The sequence below is a fragment of the Anguilla anguilla genome, chromosome 1, assembly GCF_013347855.1.
Source record: "Anguilla anguilla isolate fAngAng1 chromosome 1, fAngAng1.pri, whole genome shotgun sequence".
NCBI lineage: Eukaryota > Metazoa > Chordata > Actinopteri > Anguilliformes > Anguillidae > Anguilla > Anguilla anguilla.
Window position 1 is genome coordinate 85,048,110 of NC_049201.1, and position 16,752 is coordinate 85,064,861.

A 16,752-nucleotide genomic window follows, 5' to 3' on the forward strand; every position below is an offset into this window, starting at 1 on the left:
ATTTAGATTTGTTGGTGATCCTGGAGCAGGGGACTGGCGCAAGGACAATGGTGTTGAAAAAGCTATTTGCGGACTCCGAATACATAAAAATAAAAAAAGTTTTGAATCTGAATTACATGGCCCATCACAAAAGGACCGCATAGACGTTTATGCCAGCAGCTGGCTCTGCGACTCCTCATTGGACAGTAGAACACATTCATGTCACATGATTGGGTCCATATGGCAAAAGGGTTAAAACCGATCACTGCAGGAATAACTTTGAGTAGCAGTGTAGAATCATTATCATTATCTGTAATGTCGCAAGACCACGCTGGCATGGCAATATCTTTACATTACACTACATTCCATTTATTTGGCACACGCTTTTATTCAAAGCAATCTACAACAAAAAAGAAGACACAAACTTTGAGCAGATCCAAATCCTTCTGTATTTATTGTTCTGCATACAACCATACAATGGTATGAGGTGGAAATTTTAATTTAGCACAGAGGCAAAAAACTTTAATAGCACAGGGTGAAAATGAGACAAATACTCTGTTCTGAACACTGTTGGCACATGCTTGAAAACATTTATGATCATAAACAGTGAGAAATCCCTGATTATTCAAATGAAGGTCACTTGTATTTCTAAATGGTTTGTGACAATGAGACAAAATTCTCTCACGGTAAGTGTAAGCTTAGAAGACAGGAAGCGATGTCAAGCCATAACTTAACACATGAATGGCTAAAAAAGTTTATGCATCAGTTTGTTGTATGCTGTTAATTGCTAGTGTCTAGTATTTTGTGTCAATGCTGTGTGTACTATATGTTCATTTATCACAGTTACTATTTGGAGATTATGGAATTTCACTGGCTGTATGAGGTGCTTTTTTGTCATGTGAGTGGGCTGAGTGTCCAATATGGGAAATAGTTCAGGAATAACTGAATAAGGAGACCAATAAACTCTGAAAAGATGGAATTGGAGATGGTTGAATGTAATTAATCTCCTTGCTGATGGCCAGATTAATCCACCTCCTCGATGGTTGGGCCAGAGGAGGCACTCCCAGCCCCTCCTGGCATTCCGCCTGGCATTCCGCCTGGCATTCCCCCTGGCATTCCGCCTGGCATTCCACCGGCACCCTGGTACAGCTTGGCGATTATGGGATTGCAAACTTTCTCCAGCTCTTTCTGCTGGTGTTCATACTCATCTTTTTCTGCTGTCTGTGTGTGTGTGTGAGAGAAAGAGAGAGAGAGAGAGAGAGAGATCAGACATCAGAATTCAACAGTATCTTCAGATAGATCCCTTCTCAGTTTACAGAGAAGGCATCTGCATTATCTTTAAAATGCACTGTTTTCCAAAACAATACATTTATTCAGACATACTACACGGACTTGTTGTTGTCAAAGCCAGGGCCGTCTAAATGTGTGAAAGCTCCAAGATTACCTGGTTCCTGTCCAGCCAGGAAATGACCTCATTGCACTTGTCAATGATTGTCTTCTTGTCTTCAGCGCTGATCTTGTCCTTGAGCTTCTCATCGTCTACAGTGCTCTTCATGTTGAAGGCCAGTGACTCCAGTGCATTCTTGGCAGTGACTTTCTCCTTTTGAAGTTCGTCCTCAGCCCGATACTGGTCCGCTTCCTGTACCATGCGCTCGATGTCCTCTTTAGACAAACGACCTGTGGAATAACACAGTAACTCTTGATTTTTTTCCCTTCATTCCGCTAAAGCTGTTTACAGCCAGTTGGCGGAACAATTTCAGTGCGAATCCAGCTAATACACGGTTGAATTCTCTTCAACGTCGCTTTTTAAAATCTTCCCCTGAGCTTGGGAGGCAAGAACCAGATTAAAATTTTCCAGACGGAAGGTGAGTAGGAACAACAGGGTCTGTTTGTCGCCGGTACCTTTGTCATTGGTGATGGTGATCTTGTTCTCCTTGCCGGTGCTCTTGTCGACGGCTGAAACGTTGAGGATGCCATTGGCGTCAATGTCAAAGGTCACCTCGATCTGGGGGACACCACGGGGAGCGGGCGGGATGCCCGTCAGCTCAAACTTGCCCAGGAGGTTGTTGTCTTTGGTCATTGCTCTCTCACCCTCAAATACCTGAGATTGATTTGGAGAGGAACAGGTTAGCAGGAGTACTGAGACGGACAAGGACAGGCAAGGCAAAAAACCTGTGTGACAGGAACATGCCGACACAAGCACACGCACAAAATATGGTAGACCCTTAAGGTCAGTTCAGAACAGACATCACCTCAGCAACTATTCAACGTGTGGCTTCATTCTGATGAATGAATTTTAAAAAACAATTTTAAACCCAGATTTTTCTTTTTCTCTTAGTTTGGGATGCCCAAATCATACTCCAAGGTCCATCTCATCACAGTAAGATCCTCTGCAAAGTCCATACGAAGCACACACTGGCAGACTACACTACACTGTCCACCAGCTGTGCTTCACAGCCTTTGCACTGAAGGGTTCTGCTTTATGAGCAGCTTGCAAAGACTACTGGTGTATGATTGACTACAGGAGTTGCCTGTTCATGGTAAGTAAAAGATGATTAAACTCCATCCCTTGGTAACGTTACAGCCACTGCAAACCCCAGTCTTACACTAAAAAATGCATATTTGTATGAATGGATGCTCACTCAGGCACCCAGAGAACTAGCAGTTTCTCAGACAGACACAGACCTGGATGAGAACACCAGGCTGGTTGTCGGAATAGGTGGTGAAAGTCTGGGTCTGCTTGGTGGGGATGGTGGTGTTCCTCTTGATGAGAACAGTCATGACCCCTCCTGCCGTTTCAATGCCCAGAGACAGGGGGGTAACGTCCAGCAGTAGCAGGTCTTGCACATTTTCTGATTTGTCACCTGCCAGGATTGCGGCCTGCACAGCTGGGAGCAAACACATGCAAAAAGAAGGTCGAAAACTGTGAGAGACCACAAAAAATGATAAGCATCTTTTATAATCATGGTACTGTAAGAGGGTTCTTTATAGACTTGCTCATGAGGTGAAAGAAGACGTGGTGGTGACTGCCAGACATGTAACTGTTCTAGTTGATACACTCATTACGTAATTAATGAAACTTTTGCATATGGATGCCTAAAGCAGTGTGTGGTGTCAGAGTAAGACACATACCAGCACCATAAGCCACAGCCTCATCAGGGTTGATGCTCTTGTTGAGGTCACGGCCGTTGAAGAAGTCCTGCAGCAGCTTTTGGATCTTGGGGATTCGGGTGGAGCCGCCCACCAGGACGATGTCGTGGACCTGGGCCTTGTCCAGCTTGGCATCCCTCAGGGCCTTCTCCACGGGCTCCAGGGTACCGCGGAAGAGGTCGGCGTTCAGCTCCTCGAAGCGCGCCCTGGTGATGGAGGTGTAGAAGTCCGCACCCTCGTACAGGGAGTCGATCTCGATGCTGGCCTGGGTGCTGGAGGACAGCGTTCTCTTGGCCCTTTCGCAGGCTGTCCGTAGACGACGTACGGCCCGCTTGTTGCTAGTGATGTCCTTCTTGAACTTGCGCTTGAACTCCCCGATGAAGTGGTTGACCATACGGTTGTCAAAGTCCTCCCCGCCAAGATGAGTGTCACCAGCAGTGGACTTGACCTCGAAGATTCCATCCTCGATAGTCAGGATGGACACATCGAAGGTGCCCCCACCCAGGTCAAAAATTAAGACGTTGCGCTCCCCACCAACCTGGGAATGGCAGGAAAAAGTAGATTTTCACATGCCTAACTGAGAAAGAACTAAAGTAGGGTTAGGCCTACTCTGGTTCTGGAGAGCCACAGGGTATGATGAGTTTTGTTTTCACTTTACAATCAGAAACCTGGGAAACAGGTGAGGTAGATTAACTGCTCAAATTGGTCCAATGGAATTTGAATAATGACACAAAAGCAGACCCCGTGGCTCTACAGGACCAGGGTTGATCATCTCGCACACACAGGGTCTACAGGGTCATTACGTGCAAATATTGTTAAGGGTGATGTATCGAACCTTTTTATCCAGACCGTATGCGATGGCTGCAGCGGTTGGCTCATTGATGATGCGAAGGACATTCAGCCCAGAGATGGTTCCAGCATCCTTGGTAGCCTGCCGTTGAGAGTCATTGAAGTAGGCAGGTACTGTGATGACAGCATTTGTCACTGACTAACAGAGGTAAAGAAGACAAAAGGGTTAGCGGAGAAAGAAAAGTGAAATTCAACGTTTCGCATCTCTCCAGAATCTCTCAGCCTCTCATCTAACCATAAAGAGAGACAAAATGTTCCAGAGTTTGTCAAGTAGGATCCACCATTTTTAAATTGTGGTCATTGATTTGCATGTTTTTTGTTATGTCTGCTCAGAGGGCTGGCCTCACATGTATATGTATATCAGCAATATTTTACAGGTGTAGGCACTTTCAGTGCTAATATATATGCCAGTCATTTTGTCTGAGGTCATTGACTCACTTTGCCCAGGTAGGCCTCTGAGATCTCCTTCATCTTCGTGAGCACCATGGAGGACACCTCTTCAGGGTAGAAGGTCTTCCTCTCGCCCTTGTACTCCACCTCCATCTTGGGCTTCCCGCCTTCGTTTACCACCGTGAAGGGCCAGTGCTTCATGTCAGACTGCACCACCGGGTCGTCAAAGCGTCGGCCAATCAGACGCTTGGCATCTGGGTGGGGGGGAAGAGGGTGTGGTATAGAGGGAAGGAGGGGAAGATGCAATACAGCACCTGTCAATGAGGCCATAGTGCAGAAATCCACTATTCTGGTCTTGGAAGGTCTGCAGGGTCTGCAAACAAGTGCTCAGTGAGTCATTATTAAATGAGCAAACCCGGTGGCCCTGTAGTACCAGGAATGGGCAGCCCTGCTATAGGGTAAGAGAGACACTAGAATGATGTCCAGTGACATCCACACTTGATCAACTGGTCTGGACATGCGCCCGAACAACGATCTCTGAGAGCAGGGGCTGGACACGCCCGTGTGGACAGCGGGTGTGTGAGTGAGCGCATGTCTGTGTCCAGACGGGCGGCAGGCCTCCCAGGGCGCTCGAACACTTACCAAACACGGTGTTGGTGGGGTTCATGGCCACCTGGTTCTTGGCAGCGTCCCCAATCAGCCTCTCGGTGTCAGTGAATGCAACGTAGCTGGGCGTGGTCCTGTTCCCCTGGTCGTTGGCGATGATCTCCACTTTGCCATGCTGGAAGATGCCCACGCAGGAGTACGTGGTGCCCAGGTCAATGCCCACTGCTGGACCCTTTGACATGCTGCCCCAGGAGGAACATCCCAACTATTAGTGCCAATAAAGTTACAAATAAAGAAACTCTCTCTCTCTCTCTCTCTCTCTCTCTCTCTCTCTGACTCGTTCTCCCAATTCCACATATATACAGCTGATCACACGTGATTTCTCTGGCTCCAGTGTTGATCCGCCCATCCCCCACCCACACCCACCCCCCCCCCCGCCGTTCCGCTTGCATTAAGCACTGCGGTAACCGTGACAACTTCATAGCCCATTGTGATCAACGCGTTCCAATCGGAACAGGGCACGATGTCTGAGTTTGGATCGTGCCTAAAGCGGCATTCTGCATTCTAGGGGAAAACCGCATTGCTCTTCTTTCCAGAACATTCCATTGCAGCACTGAAGGCCGAGGCTGATCTTGTCTAACCACTTGGCATTTAGCTGTAGCCAAGTTGATTTCATTAATATGAGCAGCAGCTTAGTCTGAAACTATAGGGATAGTGTGTGTATTCAATAATCAATAGAGAACATGTTCGGTTCACAAATATCACTGCAAATTACTGCTAGAAATGAGCATAGACCTGAAAACATTTTCTATCATTAACCTGTAAAATGAAGTCTCCAAAAAATATGAGGTACAACCTCAGATGTAAACTAGCGCAGCGAAGAAGGAATGTCTTATGAAGGCTGGTCTGAGGGCTGAAACATCATGTTCCACAGCTAAAAACAGAACGTGACGTTTCACTATTCCGGTGCAGTCGCACAGTGACTTGATTTGGATCAATCAGTCACTAACACGGCGCGGTGACTGTTTGCAGCTGTTGTGCCAAAAGCGGCAAGTCTATTTTTTCTTGGTTGGATCTACTCTTCAGTGTTGAAGCATGAATAGGGAGGGAGTCACCCCACTGTCTCAGGGCAAATGCAAAGTTGCTTTCACTATTATTTATCTTCCATCCACCCACCCACCCATCCATCCATCCATTATCTAACTCGTTTATTCCTGGTCAGGGTTGGAGCCTGTCCCAGCAATAATTGGGTGACAGGCAGAAATACACCCTGGACAGGGGCCACACACCCCATTCACTCACACACCCATAATTTAGTGTCTCCAATCAGCCTAACCTGCGTGCCTTTGGACCGTGGGTGGAAACCAGAGTACCTGGAGGAAACCCACGCGGACACGGGGAGAACATGCAAACTCCACTGGAACCTTCTTCCTGTGAGGTGACAGTGCTACCCACTGCACCGCTGCGTCGTCCCCCTATTCTCTCTTGTAAATTTTTTAAAAGACATGACAGATATGTGGAGGTAAAACAGATGCAGTGGGTGTGTTTACTGAAAGTTAATTGTTGTATAGGTGCCGGCAATTAAACAGCAGTCGGTTGACAGATCTGGGTATACAGTATGTATATTTTTACTAGAGTTACAATGCATTCAGCTTCGAGCCCTGCATTGCTCAGGCCCAACAAAGATATGAAGCCCTGAAAAAGATGTGCTCACTTTCTACAAAAAAAGGGGGGGGGGGGCACACCGTTTCTCTGGGGTTTAATTAGTGCTGTTTCCGTGAGTTGGGAAGCAGGGGGAGGCCTTCCCAGGACAGTAGGCCCCTGGGGCTCGGCGAGCAGAGTTTAGAGAGCACGCAGTCCCACATACAGGCACAGCTGTAGCCAAAGCACAACCCCACGTGAACAAGTGGCAGAGACCTCTGCTTCTAGAAAGAGCTTTCTTGGCAGGAAGCCAGAAATCGGGGGTGGGGGGGGGGGGGGGAGAGGGCGCGGCTTGGCTTTAGCCTGATGCCTAAAAGAGCAACTGCCCTGTCAGAGCCAACAATCTGCCCCACCCATGCAACATAACACCCTTTCTGCAGACACACACACAAGTGTTCTGATTAAGTAACCACTGAATTTTGCAATTGCAGCTCTCCACAAGTCAGATTCTGCTAACATTTTGCTGTGTATTGTTGTATTTTAATTTTTAATACATCACGGGTAACTGCTTTCAGTACAGCGTACTTAAATGATTAATAAACCGACCAGACAAAGTTTGATCCAGTTGGGCATGTTAACTTCTACCTTGTTAAAACCTTTACATTCTGTGAAGCATAAATGAGTTAAAGTTAAAGATGTTAAGGATGATGTGATTTGTCAAGCAAAAAAAAAAATCTTGCCAGGAGAATGAAATTTAAAAAACAATTTCTGGATAGAAAACAAAATATTGTGCACCTGCAAACCTTTTTGTCATTACTGTTGGTTATATATACAGAAAGAAATAATAAAAATCTTACTTCCCCCTCCAGGATGTAAATAAATAATACATTACATTACATTACAGGCATTTGGTAATACTATCAATCCCCCCTACTCCGCCCACTCTGATAAATCTGACATCACTAGCCACCCAAAATCTGAATTGACATACTCTGACCCTTTTCTTGATGTTCTAGAAAAGTCCTAGACCCTTTCCCTTGGGCTCAGCAGTGAGGACGGAGATCCCCATAATGTGACGGACGGGATAATAATAAACATGGAATCACTGGGGGGTGCGATCCCATTTCGTTATTACCCATGAGAGCCCAGCTGTAACGGCCAGCACTGTGAGGGACTGACACTGGAGCAACAGTCCAAAGGGTACTACGGCCATTGCACTACACGTGCATCTTTACGCTAGCCTGCTAAAACATGTGGTATCTTCACATACTGTCCACTGTGTACATCGCTTAATATAGGATTACTGCCACTCCCTGGGGTTTATAGTGAAATGTATAACAGACCACCCAGGAAACTGAAAGAATTTCAGCTAACTGTTGTTGTGTGTGACACAGCAGACACAGCAGTATCTTGCGAAGCTTGGCTGTGGGCATCGGATGCGGCCTGACAAAGACCAACCTGTTGAAGACTGATTGATCAGTCCTGGCTAATCACCATCACTACTCCCAGAATGCTTAAATTTTTATTGTGTTAATATATTAAGTGTTCTTGTTCTTACTTTACTCTGTTTTGTTGTTCATTGAAAAGCCTTTGAGATACTAACTGGCCGCTGTGTAGCAATCCAAAATTCATTGAGATTAATCCTCCATGCGAGCATGATAAAACTGAACGCTGAACTCCAGAACTTTCCGCAAAATAATAATCATGAGCCGATCTGGAAGCAGGCAAGCGCTCTCCCCTGCGAAGGCCAGGCGTATGTGTGGGCATGTTGTTTAACAGCAAGCCAAGCGTAAAAAAAAGCCAGTCAACCCAGGACCAGAATGCCTTGCATTGCGTGCGATCCTTTACCTTGCTCTGTTTCGGTCGTTACGAGACTCGGAAGATCGCAGTAGCCAGTTACCCCAGCATGCGCAGCGTCACAGCTCTGCCCTCGGCCAAACCCCGCGAGTCCTCGCGCTCCTCAGACGCTCGCTCTGGTCTCTCAGCCGCAGGCTCGGGCGGTCCTGCGCCTTTAAACACGTCGCGCCGACCAGTAAGATTCCACCAGCGGTCAGCTGACTGCCTCACAGAAAGTTCCAGGCCTGCCGTTCTCCGTTCCGCTCAGAGCAGTTATCGGTCCAGTGTCAGCACATGAGAGGGGTGGTGCCTGGGGGGGGAGAGGGGGGAGCAGGGGAGAGAGGCACTCTGTCTGCCTTTTGTCCGAGGCACAAGCTAGAAGCTTGCTCAGTAATGTAATTAAATAAAAGTTTAGATTAGAGCTGGTGCAACACATTTGTTCACTAGGCTGTACCCTTAAGATAAGCACAAGTGGATTGTAAGTTGCTCTTAAAGATGTCCCCATTTGCTGTAATATATCCCATAATGCAATGCAAGCATTTCAGCACCTTGCAGGTAATAGTCCAAATTTATGAACTACATTTTAAGTAGTTTATCATTAGATACAAATTTTTGAGTTTACCCAGTCAAAAAGTACTGCAAATGTGTTGTGGCATTGATTTGTTTTTTTTAGGTTAAAATGTGTACACATTATACAGCCCAGAGGATTACATGATAAAGCATTCCACATTTCCAGAATGGTCCTCAAAGGAATATTAAAATGAACAAATTATACAAATTAAGGTTTTGTTATCAATTGTTATCAAAACGTTTATCATCAAAATGATACAAATGAACGTTTGTAAATAATATCAATTGTTATCATTAAGGCGAGCCAAGAAGACACCGCCTCTCCCAGCTTTCCATAAATACTCCACGGAGCTGAATGACCATTTCACAGGAGAACCATTGTTAGGAAGAGCTGCGCGAGGATGTGTGCTGTCCATCTGGAATGTGATAAGGACGGGATCAACAGTGCAACAACCCTGACGGAAAGGGAACACACTTGAATATGCTGAAATAAAATATATCGTCAAGATCTTGTTTTATTATGAAACATTTAGAAATATATGGGAAAACAGACACATCATTGGCATATTTCAGAACTCGTGACATATTGTCTGAAAGACACACTGCTGTGAAATAACATCTATCCTTGTGTTTCTCAGAAGGTCCACATACACAATGCATAACAGCATATTCCATTTCTGCAAGGTAAATGAGAGCCCAAAACTTGACCAGTGTAGTGGCTGTTGAACAAATGTACAGCTTTGTTATGAATAGACACTCATACCCAGCTCATACCATAACCAACTGAAGACGTCACTTTTAATATGTATAATTTAATAATAGTCATACCAGGGCGGGCACTAAATGAGGCCACTGAAATGTTTTGTTGACATTTTTATTGAACACACTTTGATAATCATAATAAAACAAGTGACACATACAGAACATCACGCCATATAGAGCATATTGTGAATACCATAATTATGTATCACAATACATAATTCTGGGTAAAAGCATACGAGCGTGCAACATCATTGTACATATAGTATCACAACGGAGAGAAAATACTAGGAGCATACAATTCTATGCTTTAATGTCTTTAAATAATCATTTGATCAATATGAATTGCTACATTCTAAAGAAACACAAATACCCATGTCATCCACGCTTCAATGCAAACATGTAAGGCAAATACCTATTTAGACAGTGACTTATTAAAAACCTTCTTAAGCATTATTTTACCCCAGAATAAAGAGTATGTGGTGTCAGCAGCAATGATAACAGCAATGATAATATTATTGGTATGTTCCAAATCCAAGTACAAGTGTACTCATTGGAAAGGAATTCTACCACTGGTGACCACAACTGGAGGTCAAGTTCACTGTTTCTGAGAGACAATCTGAAATATCTGAAACGGGTACCGCGGTGGTTCATTAAGAGTGGTGCGATGGCTGAACAGAGACTATCTTGATGCTGAAAGACTTAAAATCGCTTCCCCCACAATTCATTAAATTGTTCCAATCCTCTCATGTACTACATAAAGGGTAAATTCAGCCGACCCCACGTGCAAATACTGATTCTTTTAGTCAGACTCCTAGCTGCCTGGGAGCTGAAATGTCAAAAGGCGATCTCAAAATAACCCCCCCCCCCCCCCTCTTTTAACTGTCTCTTTTCAGCCTTCTGGCTAATGCCACTGGCCTTCTAAGACTGCTTTTGGGAGAACTACACCTACCCTGCGTCTGGAAGACCCTGTCTGGGATGTCCTGGACACTGAGTGACACTGAATGACCCCCCCCCCCCCGCCCCCCCTCCACCTACAGTGGAAAACACCCAGAACATTCGAGGTCCTTTCCACAGTGAAACATGTTGACCAAACGTAGTACACGTCTCTGGGCCCAGCAGGTGCCTGGGCAGCCAGAGGAAAGGACCCCCCCGGCAGCCAGAGGAAAGGACCCCCCCGGCAGCCAGAGGAAAGGACCTGGATAATCATCTGTATGGGTTAACAGGGAACAGGAGAATTTTGGGAAAGGTTTCTCTTGTGCCTTAAAAATGGATTACCCGAGGTCTTTAAAATTCCTTGGCCCACAAAATTCCGTGGGCCCCGTCTTTTGTACGATTGACAAACCAAAAAAAAAAAAATAATTTAAAGATCTCTACCTGTGAAAGTGTAGGCCTTTGGTGGCCCAGCATGCATCTTGATCTTTCCAGTGCAGAAGCAGTTTCCCGGCCAGGGCTATTTCTGGGCGGCTGACAGCGGAGACCGCTCTCTCCTGGTGCTGGGGGGGGGGTCTTCTAGAAAGAGCCCCCGCCTGGCAGCGGTCCACGGCCTGTCTCAGAGACCACGGCATCGCGCGTGAAGTCTGCGCTATTATTACGCACCGTTTCAGAGTGACGCAGCGACCAGCCGCCATCTCAGACCGACGGACTGAGACTCGGGGCCAAGGGCGGGATTTATGGGGGCTGGGGGGGGGGGGTTACAACTCCCCCAATATTAAAAAACAGACCAAATAACTCCCCAATGATATAGCATGATGAGAAAAATAAAGTAATGCGATAAAGATGGCGATTTCATGTTGTGATTGGGATATTCTGATCAGTAGTCAGTAAGTATTTTCTCCATAGAATTCACCAGTAAATATCATTTCACAGCTTTTATAAACAAATTTCTGGGTGGGGGGGGGGCATCCCCCCGGACCTCCCTAGAACTTTGCAGTTCTCCAGGGGGTACGCAATTCAACCCCCTCAGTATTCAAACTCAAAGTCACGCTCTTGGTCGGGGCCTACGACTTCCACAAAATACCAGTTCCCCAAAAAAAGCAGAGACTGCTAAAAACACGGCTTAAAAATGGCTCCTGCTATGCTGTGTGCAAGTCCCCTTCCCACCAGAGACAGGAGCGCTCTGATGACAGGATGTCATTTCCTGTCACACCCCCAGAGAAAACTCACTGTCCCAGAAATATGTTATCAGCCCTTTCTTCCACTTCCCATGTCTTTAGAAGATACGTACTCAGCTTCCTTCATTACCTATAAAATAAATACCAGTTTGAACACACAAGTGAACTGAACACGTAAACATGTGACATCATTTCAAATAACATGACAAAGTTTAGGGGGAGGAGTTTGGTGAAAGCAGCATGATTTTAGATGGACGGACGGACGGGGGGGAGCGGAGTGGTGGGTGGAGTTGTAAAAAGAGCAGAGAGTATTGGAGGACATTTAGAACAGTCCTCTGATTCAGCAGGTTTTAACCAATCCCAATGGGGAGTTTCCGGAATGTTCCAAACCCCGCCCCGACCCTTCCGCGGGTTCAGGAGAAGAGGTTGCGGAGCTGGTGGATGAACTGGTCCTCTTTGCTCCTGCGAGACCGGCAGCCGTCGCTCAGGTGGTCCCAGGCCGACCTCTTGCAGTAGTTGTAGAAGTGGTCCTCCGCTTTCTTCAGGACGCTGTTGAGGTCCAGCGTCCCCTGCAGACTGTATGAGGGACGAGGGAGGACATGAGAGAGGGTTATGGACTCTTCCCACCCACCCACCCACCCGTCTGTCTGTCCAACCGCGGTTCGGCAAATTGGCACGATGGCGGCTCAAATGCAAACAGCTGAGGTGTGGCACCGAAGATAATAAACATTATTATTAACATAATGCCAAACTGAGGGATGTTCCTGCCACCAGGGGGCAGCGGCAGCCGATTCGTGGAACAGTAACAGAGAAACGGCTGGCACAGACAGGGGTCCAATAGGAGTTTGCCTGCTGGGGTGGAGGTGGCTGGTGATGCTAAATCTACTCAACTCAGCTGAGTAGTACTGAACACGTTGCTTAAGACGTCCTGATGCAGCAAATGCAACAGCGAATGTGAAACGCACAAACAAATCGCGCAAGAGGAACAAATTAGAAAGAGCACAAATGGGAAACCACGGATACGTTTATAAAAGCAGAAATGGGAAAATGCAGTAACATTAGGAAAGTTGCAAGCACCAAATTGGCAAGCGCAAATACAAAACCAATGGTGACCGCAAGTTTCTCACATCCTCATTTTGCCATTATTTTTGGCACCTCAGGGCTGCCGTACATGTCCCTTCTCTGTCTCGCATTGCATCGATTAACATGAACCAGTTAAGTCCCAGAACTTAGGCGGACAGCGGCACAAATACGTCACGCAGAGCCGACGTGCGTGAGTGCAGACGTAGCGCACGCGTGCTCCGGCCGCAGCCGTGAGCGTGAAGCGGCTGGACGCCGGCGGCGGCGGCGAGGACGCGTTGCGCGCGCACCTGCTGGTGAACTGGATGAGCTGCACCTCGCTGCGGCTCCGCAGCAGGGCGTCGCGGTGCTGCAGCAGGATGGCGGCGCAGATGAACAGCTCGAAGGTGAACTCCGCGTTGACCGCCTGGGCCTCGGAGGCCGGCCGGTCGTCTGAAAGCACAGACCCCCGGGGGTTAAAGCCCGGCTCCACTCAGTCAGCCTGCCGCCTGCCCAAAAGCTGCTCTCTTAAAATGCCTCTAACTGCCAAGGTTCCCATCTTATTTCCGAAATGTAATTGTTCTAAGAACAGGTAGAAGCAGCCCTTTGGAAATTAGACAGGTTAAAAAAATTCTGTTTCTGCTGTGCTAAAAGAAATTATAGGGCTTCCATACATTTAAGTGTATTATTTTATTTTGACATAGATATACATACAAATGGAGTCACAAATTGGGGAGATCAGAGGTGTCGATCAGAAATTTGGTGGTTAGAGATCAAAGGGGGGGGGGTGCGAAACAAGGGCAGCACACTGGAGGGGTGGGGGGGGGGGGTCGCAGGTCTCACCCAGGCTCAGCTTGCAGGCCAGCCGCTCCCTGTAGTGAGCACGGTCCACCTGCTGGGAGATGAGCTCCAGATGGTCACAGCTCAGGATCTCGAAGAGCCGCAGAGCGTCGCTGTGCTCGAACTCCCTCTGAAAGCCCAGGAGCAGCCATCTGCACAGCAGGGCACAGCACAGGGCAGCACAGTGCACAGCAGGGCACAGCACAGGGCAGCACAGTGCACAACAGCACAGCACAGGGCAGCACAGTGCACAACAGCACAGCATAGGGCAGCACAGTGTACAACGGCATGGCACAGGGCAGCACAGTGCACAACAGCAGAGCACAGGGCAGCACAGTGTACAACGGCACAGCACAGGGTAGCACAGTGTACAACAGCACAGCACAGGGCAGCACAGTGTACAACGGCACAACACAGGGCAGCACAGTGTACAACAGCACAGCACAGGGCAACACAGTGTACAACAGCACAGCACAGGGCAGCACAGTGTACAACAGCACAGCACAGGGCAGCACAGTGTACAACAGCACAGCACAGGGCAGCACAGTGTACAACAGCACAGCACAGGGCAGCACAGTGTACAACGGCATGGCACATGGCAGCACAGTGTACAACAGCACATCACAGAGCAGCACAGTGTACAATGGCACAGCAAACCAGAATCAAGGAATACATCAGCACAGTGCACAAAAACCAATGGGCAGCAACACAGTGCACCAAAACCAATGGCCAGCACAGAACAACATTATGGACCAAAACCAACAGACAGCATAAGACAACATGATGGACCAAAACCAACAGACAGCATTCAACAACACAGTGCACCAAAACCAATGGGCAGCATTGAACAACATGGTGGACCAAAAAATATAAGAGAACTGGTGGAACAAAATGGGAGCACAGTGCAGACCAGCGTGGAGAAACACAGCAGACCAGAACAACCACTCAGTGTGGAACAACAGCAGAGAATAATCTTACTGTAATACCCAGTCATGGAGCAACACTGCCCATCTCAGCGCGCTCATATAGACAGTTATATAAACAGTTAACCCAACAGGAAAACATACCGTGACAGCACAATGAGCTGGGTACAGCAATGGCACAGCTGTGTGTAATCATAACCCCAGAGCCAACTGTGTACAGTGTTAGGCCTGGTACGTACTCTAAGCTAGGAATGCAAACGCCAATGCAGATTCGGGACACGCACAAGCTCTTTGCTGATATTCCAAATGCACGTTAACCGGCCTCTTTCAGCCCTATCTGAGGTTATACAACGCTAATCCACGAGGCTGCAGCCCAGGCTGATCTAATTTTTCGAAGCATCGGAAATAATCCCCGCTTCGTTTGTAGTGCCCTTGGTTGAACAGTGTTTACATTCAGCCCCTCTAATAGAAGCGTGCCGAACTGCACCCCACGTCTGCACAGCGTTATGAAATTTAGACGACGCATTTCGCTACGCGAGAAGGCGAGAAACGCCCCTTGCGCTGCTCGGCGCATCGTTGCATGCGTTCCTCCTGTAGAGCACGTAGCAGGTCTTAGAGACGCTGCGCAGTGTGTGAAAAGCAGCACCGCGCGCTTCGGCGTAGCGCGCCACCGCGGGCACAGCGTGGGCCGTACCTGTGACAGAAGGTGAGCCTGTCCATGCTGTCCGTCACCAAGTGGGCGTGGAGCTGGGGGTCCAGCTCCTTCAGCAACTCCGCCTCCAGCTCTGAGTGACAGAACCAAGGCTCCAATCAGTGATGACATATGCATAAAAAGACGCCAGTTTGCTCTTTGTGTATGTCTAAAACAGGGCTGCACCAACACACAGTTCCTTGAGTTCAAGGAGATTTTCAATTCAAGCCGAATTTGGGATGCCTGTTTCTACTAATTAGCAGCACAATGAGATCTCCCGCAGTCGAACAAGGCATGTTGGTGAGATGGTAGATCTCCAGGGACAGGATTGGGCAGCCCTGGTCAGATCGAGGCATGTTTTGTGAGATGGTAGATCTCCAGGGACAGGATTGGGCAGCCCTGGTCAGAACGAGGCACGCTTTGTGAGATGGTAGATCTCCAGGGACAGGATTGGGCAGCCCTGGTCAGAACGAGGCATGTTTTGTGAGATGGTAGATCTCCAGGGACAGGATTGGGCAGCCCTGGTCAGAACGAGGCATGTTTTGTGAGATGGTAGATCTCCAGGGACAGGGTTGGGCAGCCCTGGTCAGAACGAGGCATGTTTTGTGAGATGGTAGATCTCCAGGGACAGGATTGGGCAGCCCTGGTCAGATCGAGGCATGCTTTGTGAGATGGCAGATCTCCAGGGACAGGGTTGGGCAGCCCTGGTCAGAACGAGGCATGTTTTGTGAGATGGTAGATCTCCAGGGACAGGATTGGGCAGCCCTGGTCAGAACGAGGCATGTTTTGTGAGATGGTAGATCTCCAGGGACAGGATTGGGCAGCCCTGGTCAGATCGAGGCATGTTTTGTGAGATGGTAGATCTCCAGGGACAGGATTGGGCAGCCCTGGTCAGAACGAGGCATGTTTTGTGAGATGGTAGATCTCCAGGGACAGGATTGGGCAGCCCTGGTCAGAACAAGGCATGTTTTGTGAGATGGTAGATCTCCAGGGACAGGATTGGGCAGCCCTGGTCAGATCGAGGCACGCTTTGTGAGATGGCAGATCTCCAGGGACAGGATTGGGCAGCCCTGGTCAGAACGAGGCATGTTTTGTGAGATGGCAGATCTCCAGGGACAGGGTTGGGCAGCCCTGGTCAGAACGAGGCATGTTTTGTGAGATGGTAGATCTCCAGGGACAGGATTGGGCAGCCCTGGTCAGAACGAGGCACGCTTTGTGAGATGGTAGATCTCCAGGGACAGGGTTGGGCAGCCCTGGTCAGAACGAGGCATGTTTTGTGAGATGGTAGATCTCCAGGGACAGGATTGGGCAGCCCTGGTCAGAACGAGGCATGCTTTGTGAGATG

The 16,752-nt window shown here is 48.0% G+C and overlaps 2 protein-coding genes across 6 annotated transcripts in view; both read right to left on the bottom strand.

The window, feature by feature from the left end:
- Window positions 1-404: 404 nt before the first annotated feature.
- On the bottom strand, window positions 405-8,645 carry hsc70 (heat shock cognate 70). Its single transcript, XM_035419133.1, has 9 exons — window positions 8,464-8,645; window positions 5,011-5,216; window positions 4,417-4,622; window positions 3,965-4,117; window positions 3,112-3,667; window positions 2,665-2,867; window positions 1,882-2,080; window positions 1,424-1,656; window positions 405-1,200 (listed from the first exon to the last, which is right to left on the bottom strand). Exons 2-9 carry the CDS (start codon window positions 5,213-5,215, stop codon window positions 1,003-1,005), a joined length of 1,953 nt encoding a protein of 650 aa, XP_035275024.1. The 5' UTR covers window position 5,216; window positions 8,464-8,645; the 3' UTR covers window positions 405-1,002.
- A 1,234-nt stretch (window positions 8,646-9,879) lies between these two features.
- The window catches only part of si:dkey-238d18.4 (TBC1 domain family member 15), a 28,470-nt gene continuing 21,597 nt past the window's right edge, over window positions 9,880-16,752 (bottom strand). For all 5 annotated transcript variants that reach the window (XM_035419103.1, XM_035419092.1, XM_035419081.1 and 2 more), the window contains 4 exons: window positions 15,411-15,501; window positions 13,797-13,945; window positions 13,265-13,406; window positions 9,880-12,470 (listed from right to left, as the gene is read on the bottom strand). In XM_035419103.1, the coding sequence (XP_035274994.1) occupies window positions 12,308-12,470; window positions 13,265-13,406; window positions 13,797-13,945; window positions 15,411-15,501 (545 nt within the window). In that variant the 3' untranslated portion in view covers window positions 9,880-12,307. The remainder of the gene's footprint in view (window positions 12,471-13,264; window positions 13,407-13,796; window positions 13,946-15,410; window positions 15,502-16,752) is intronic.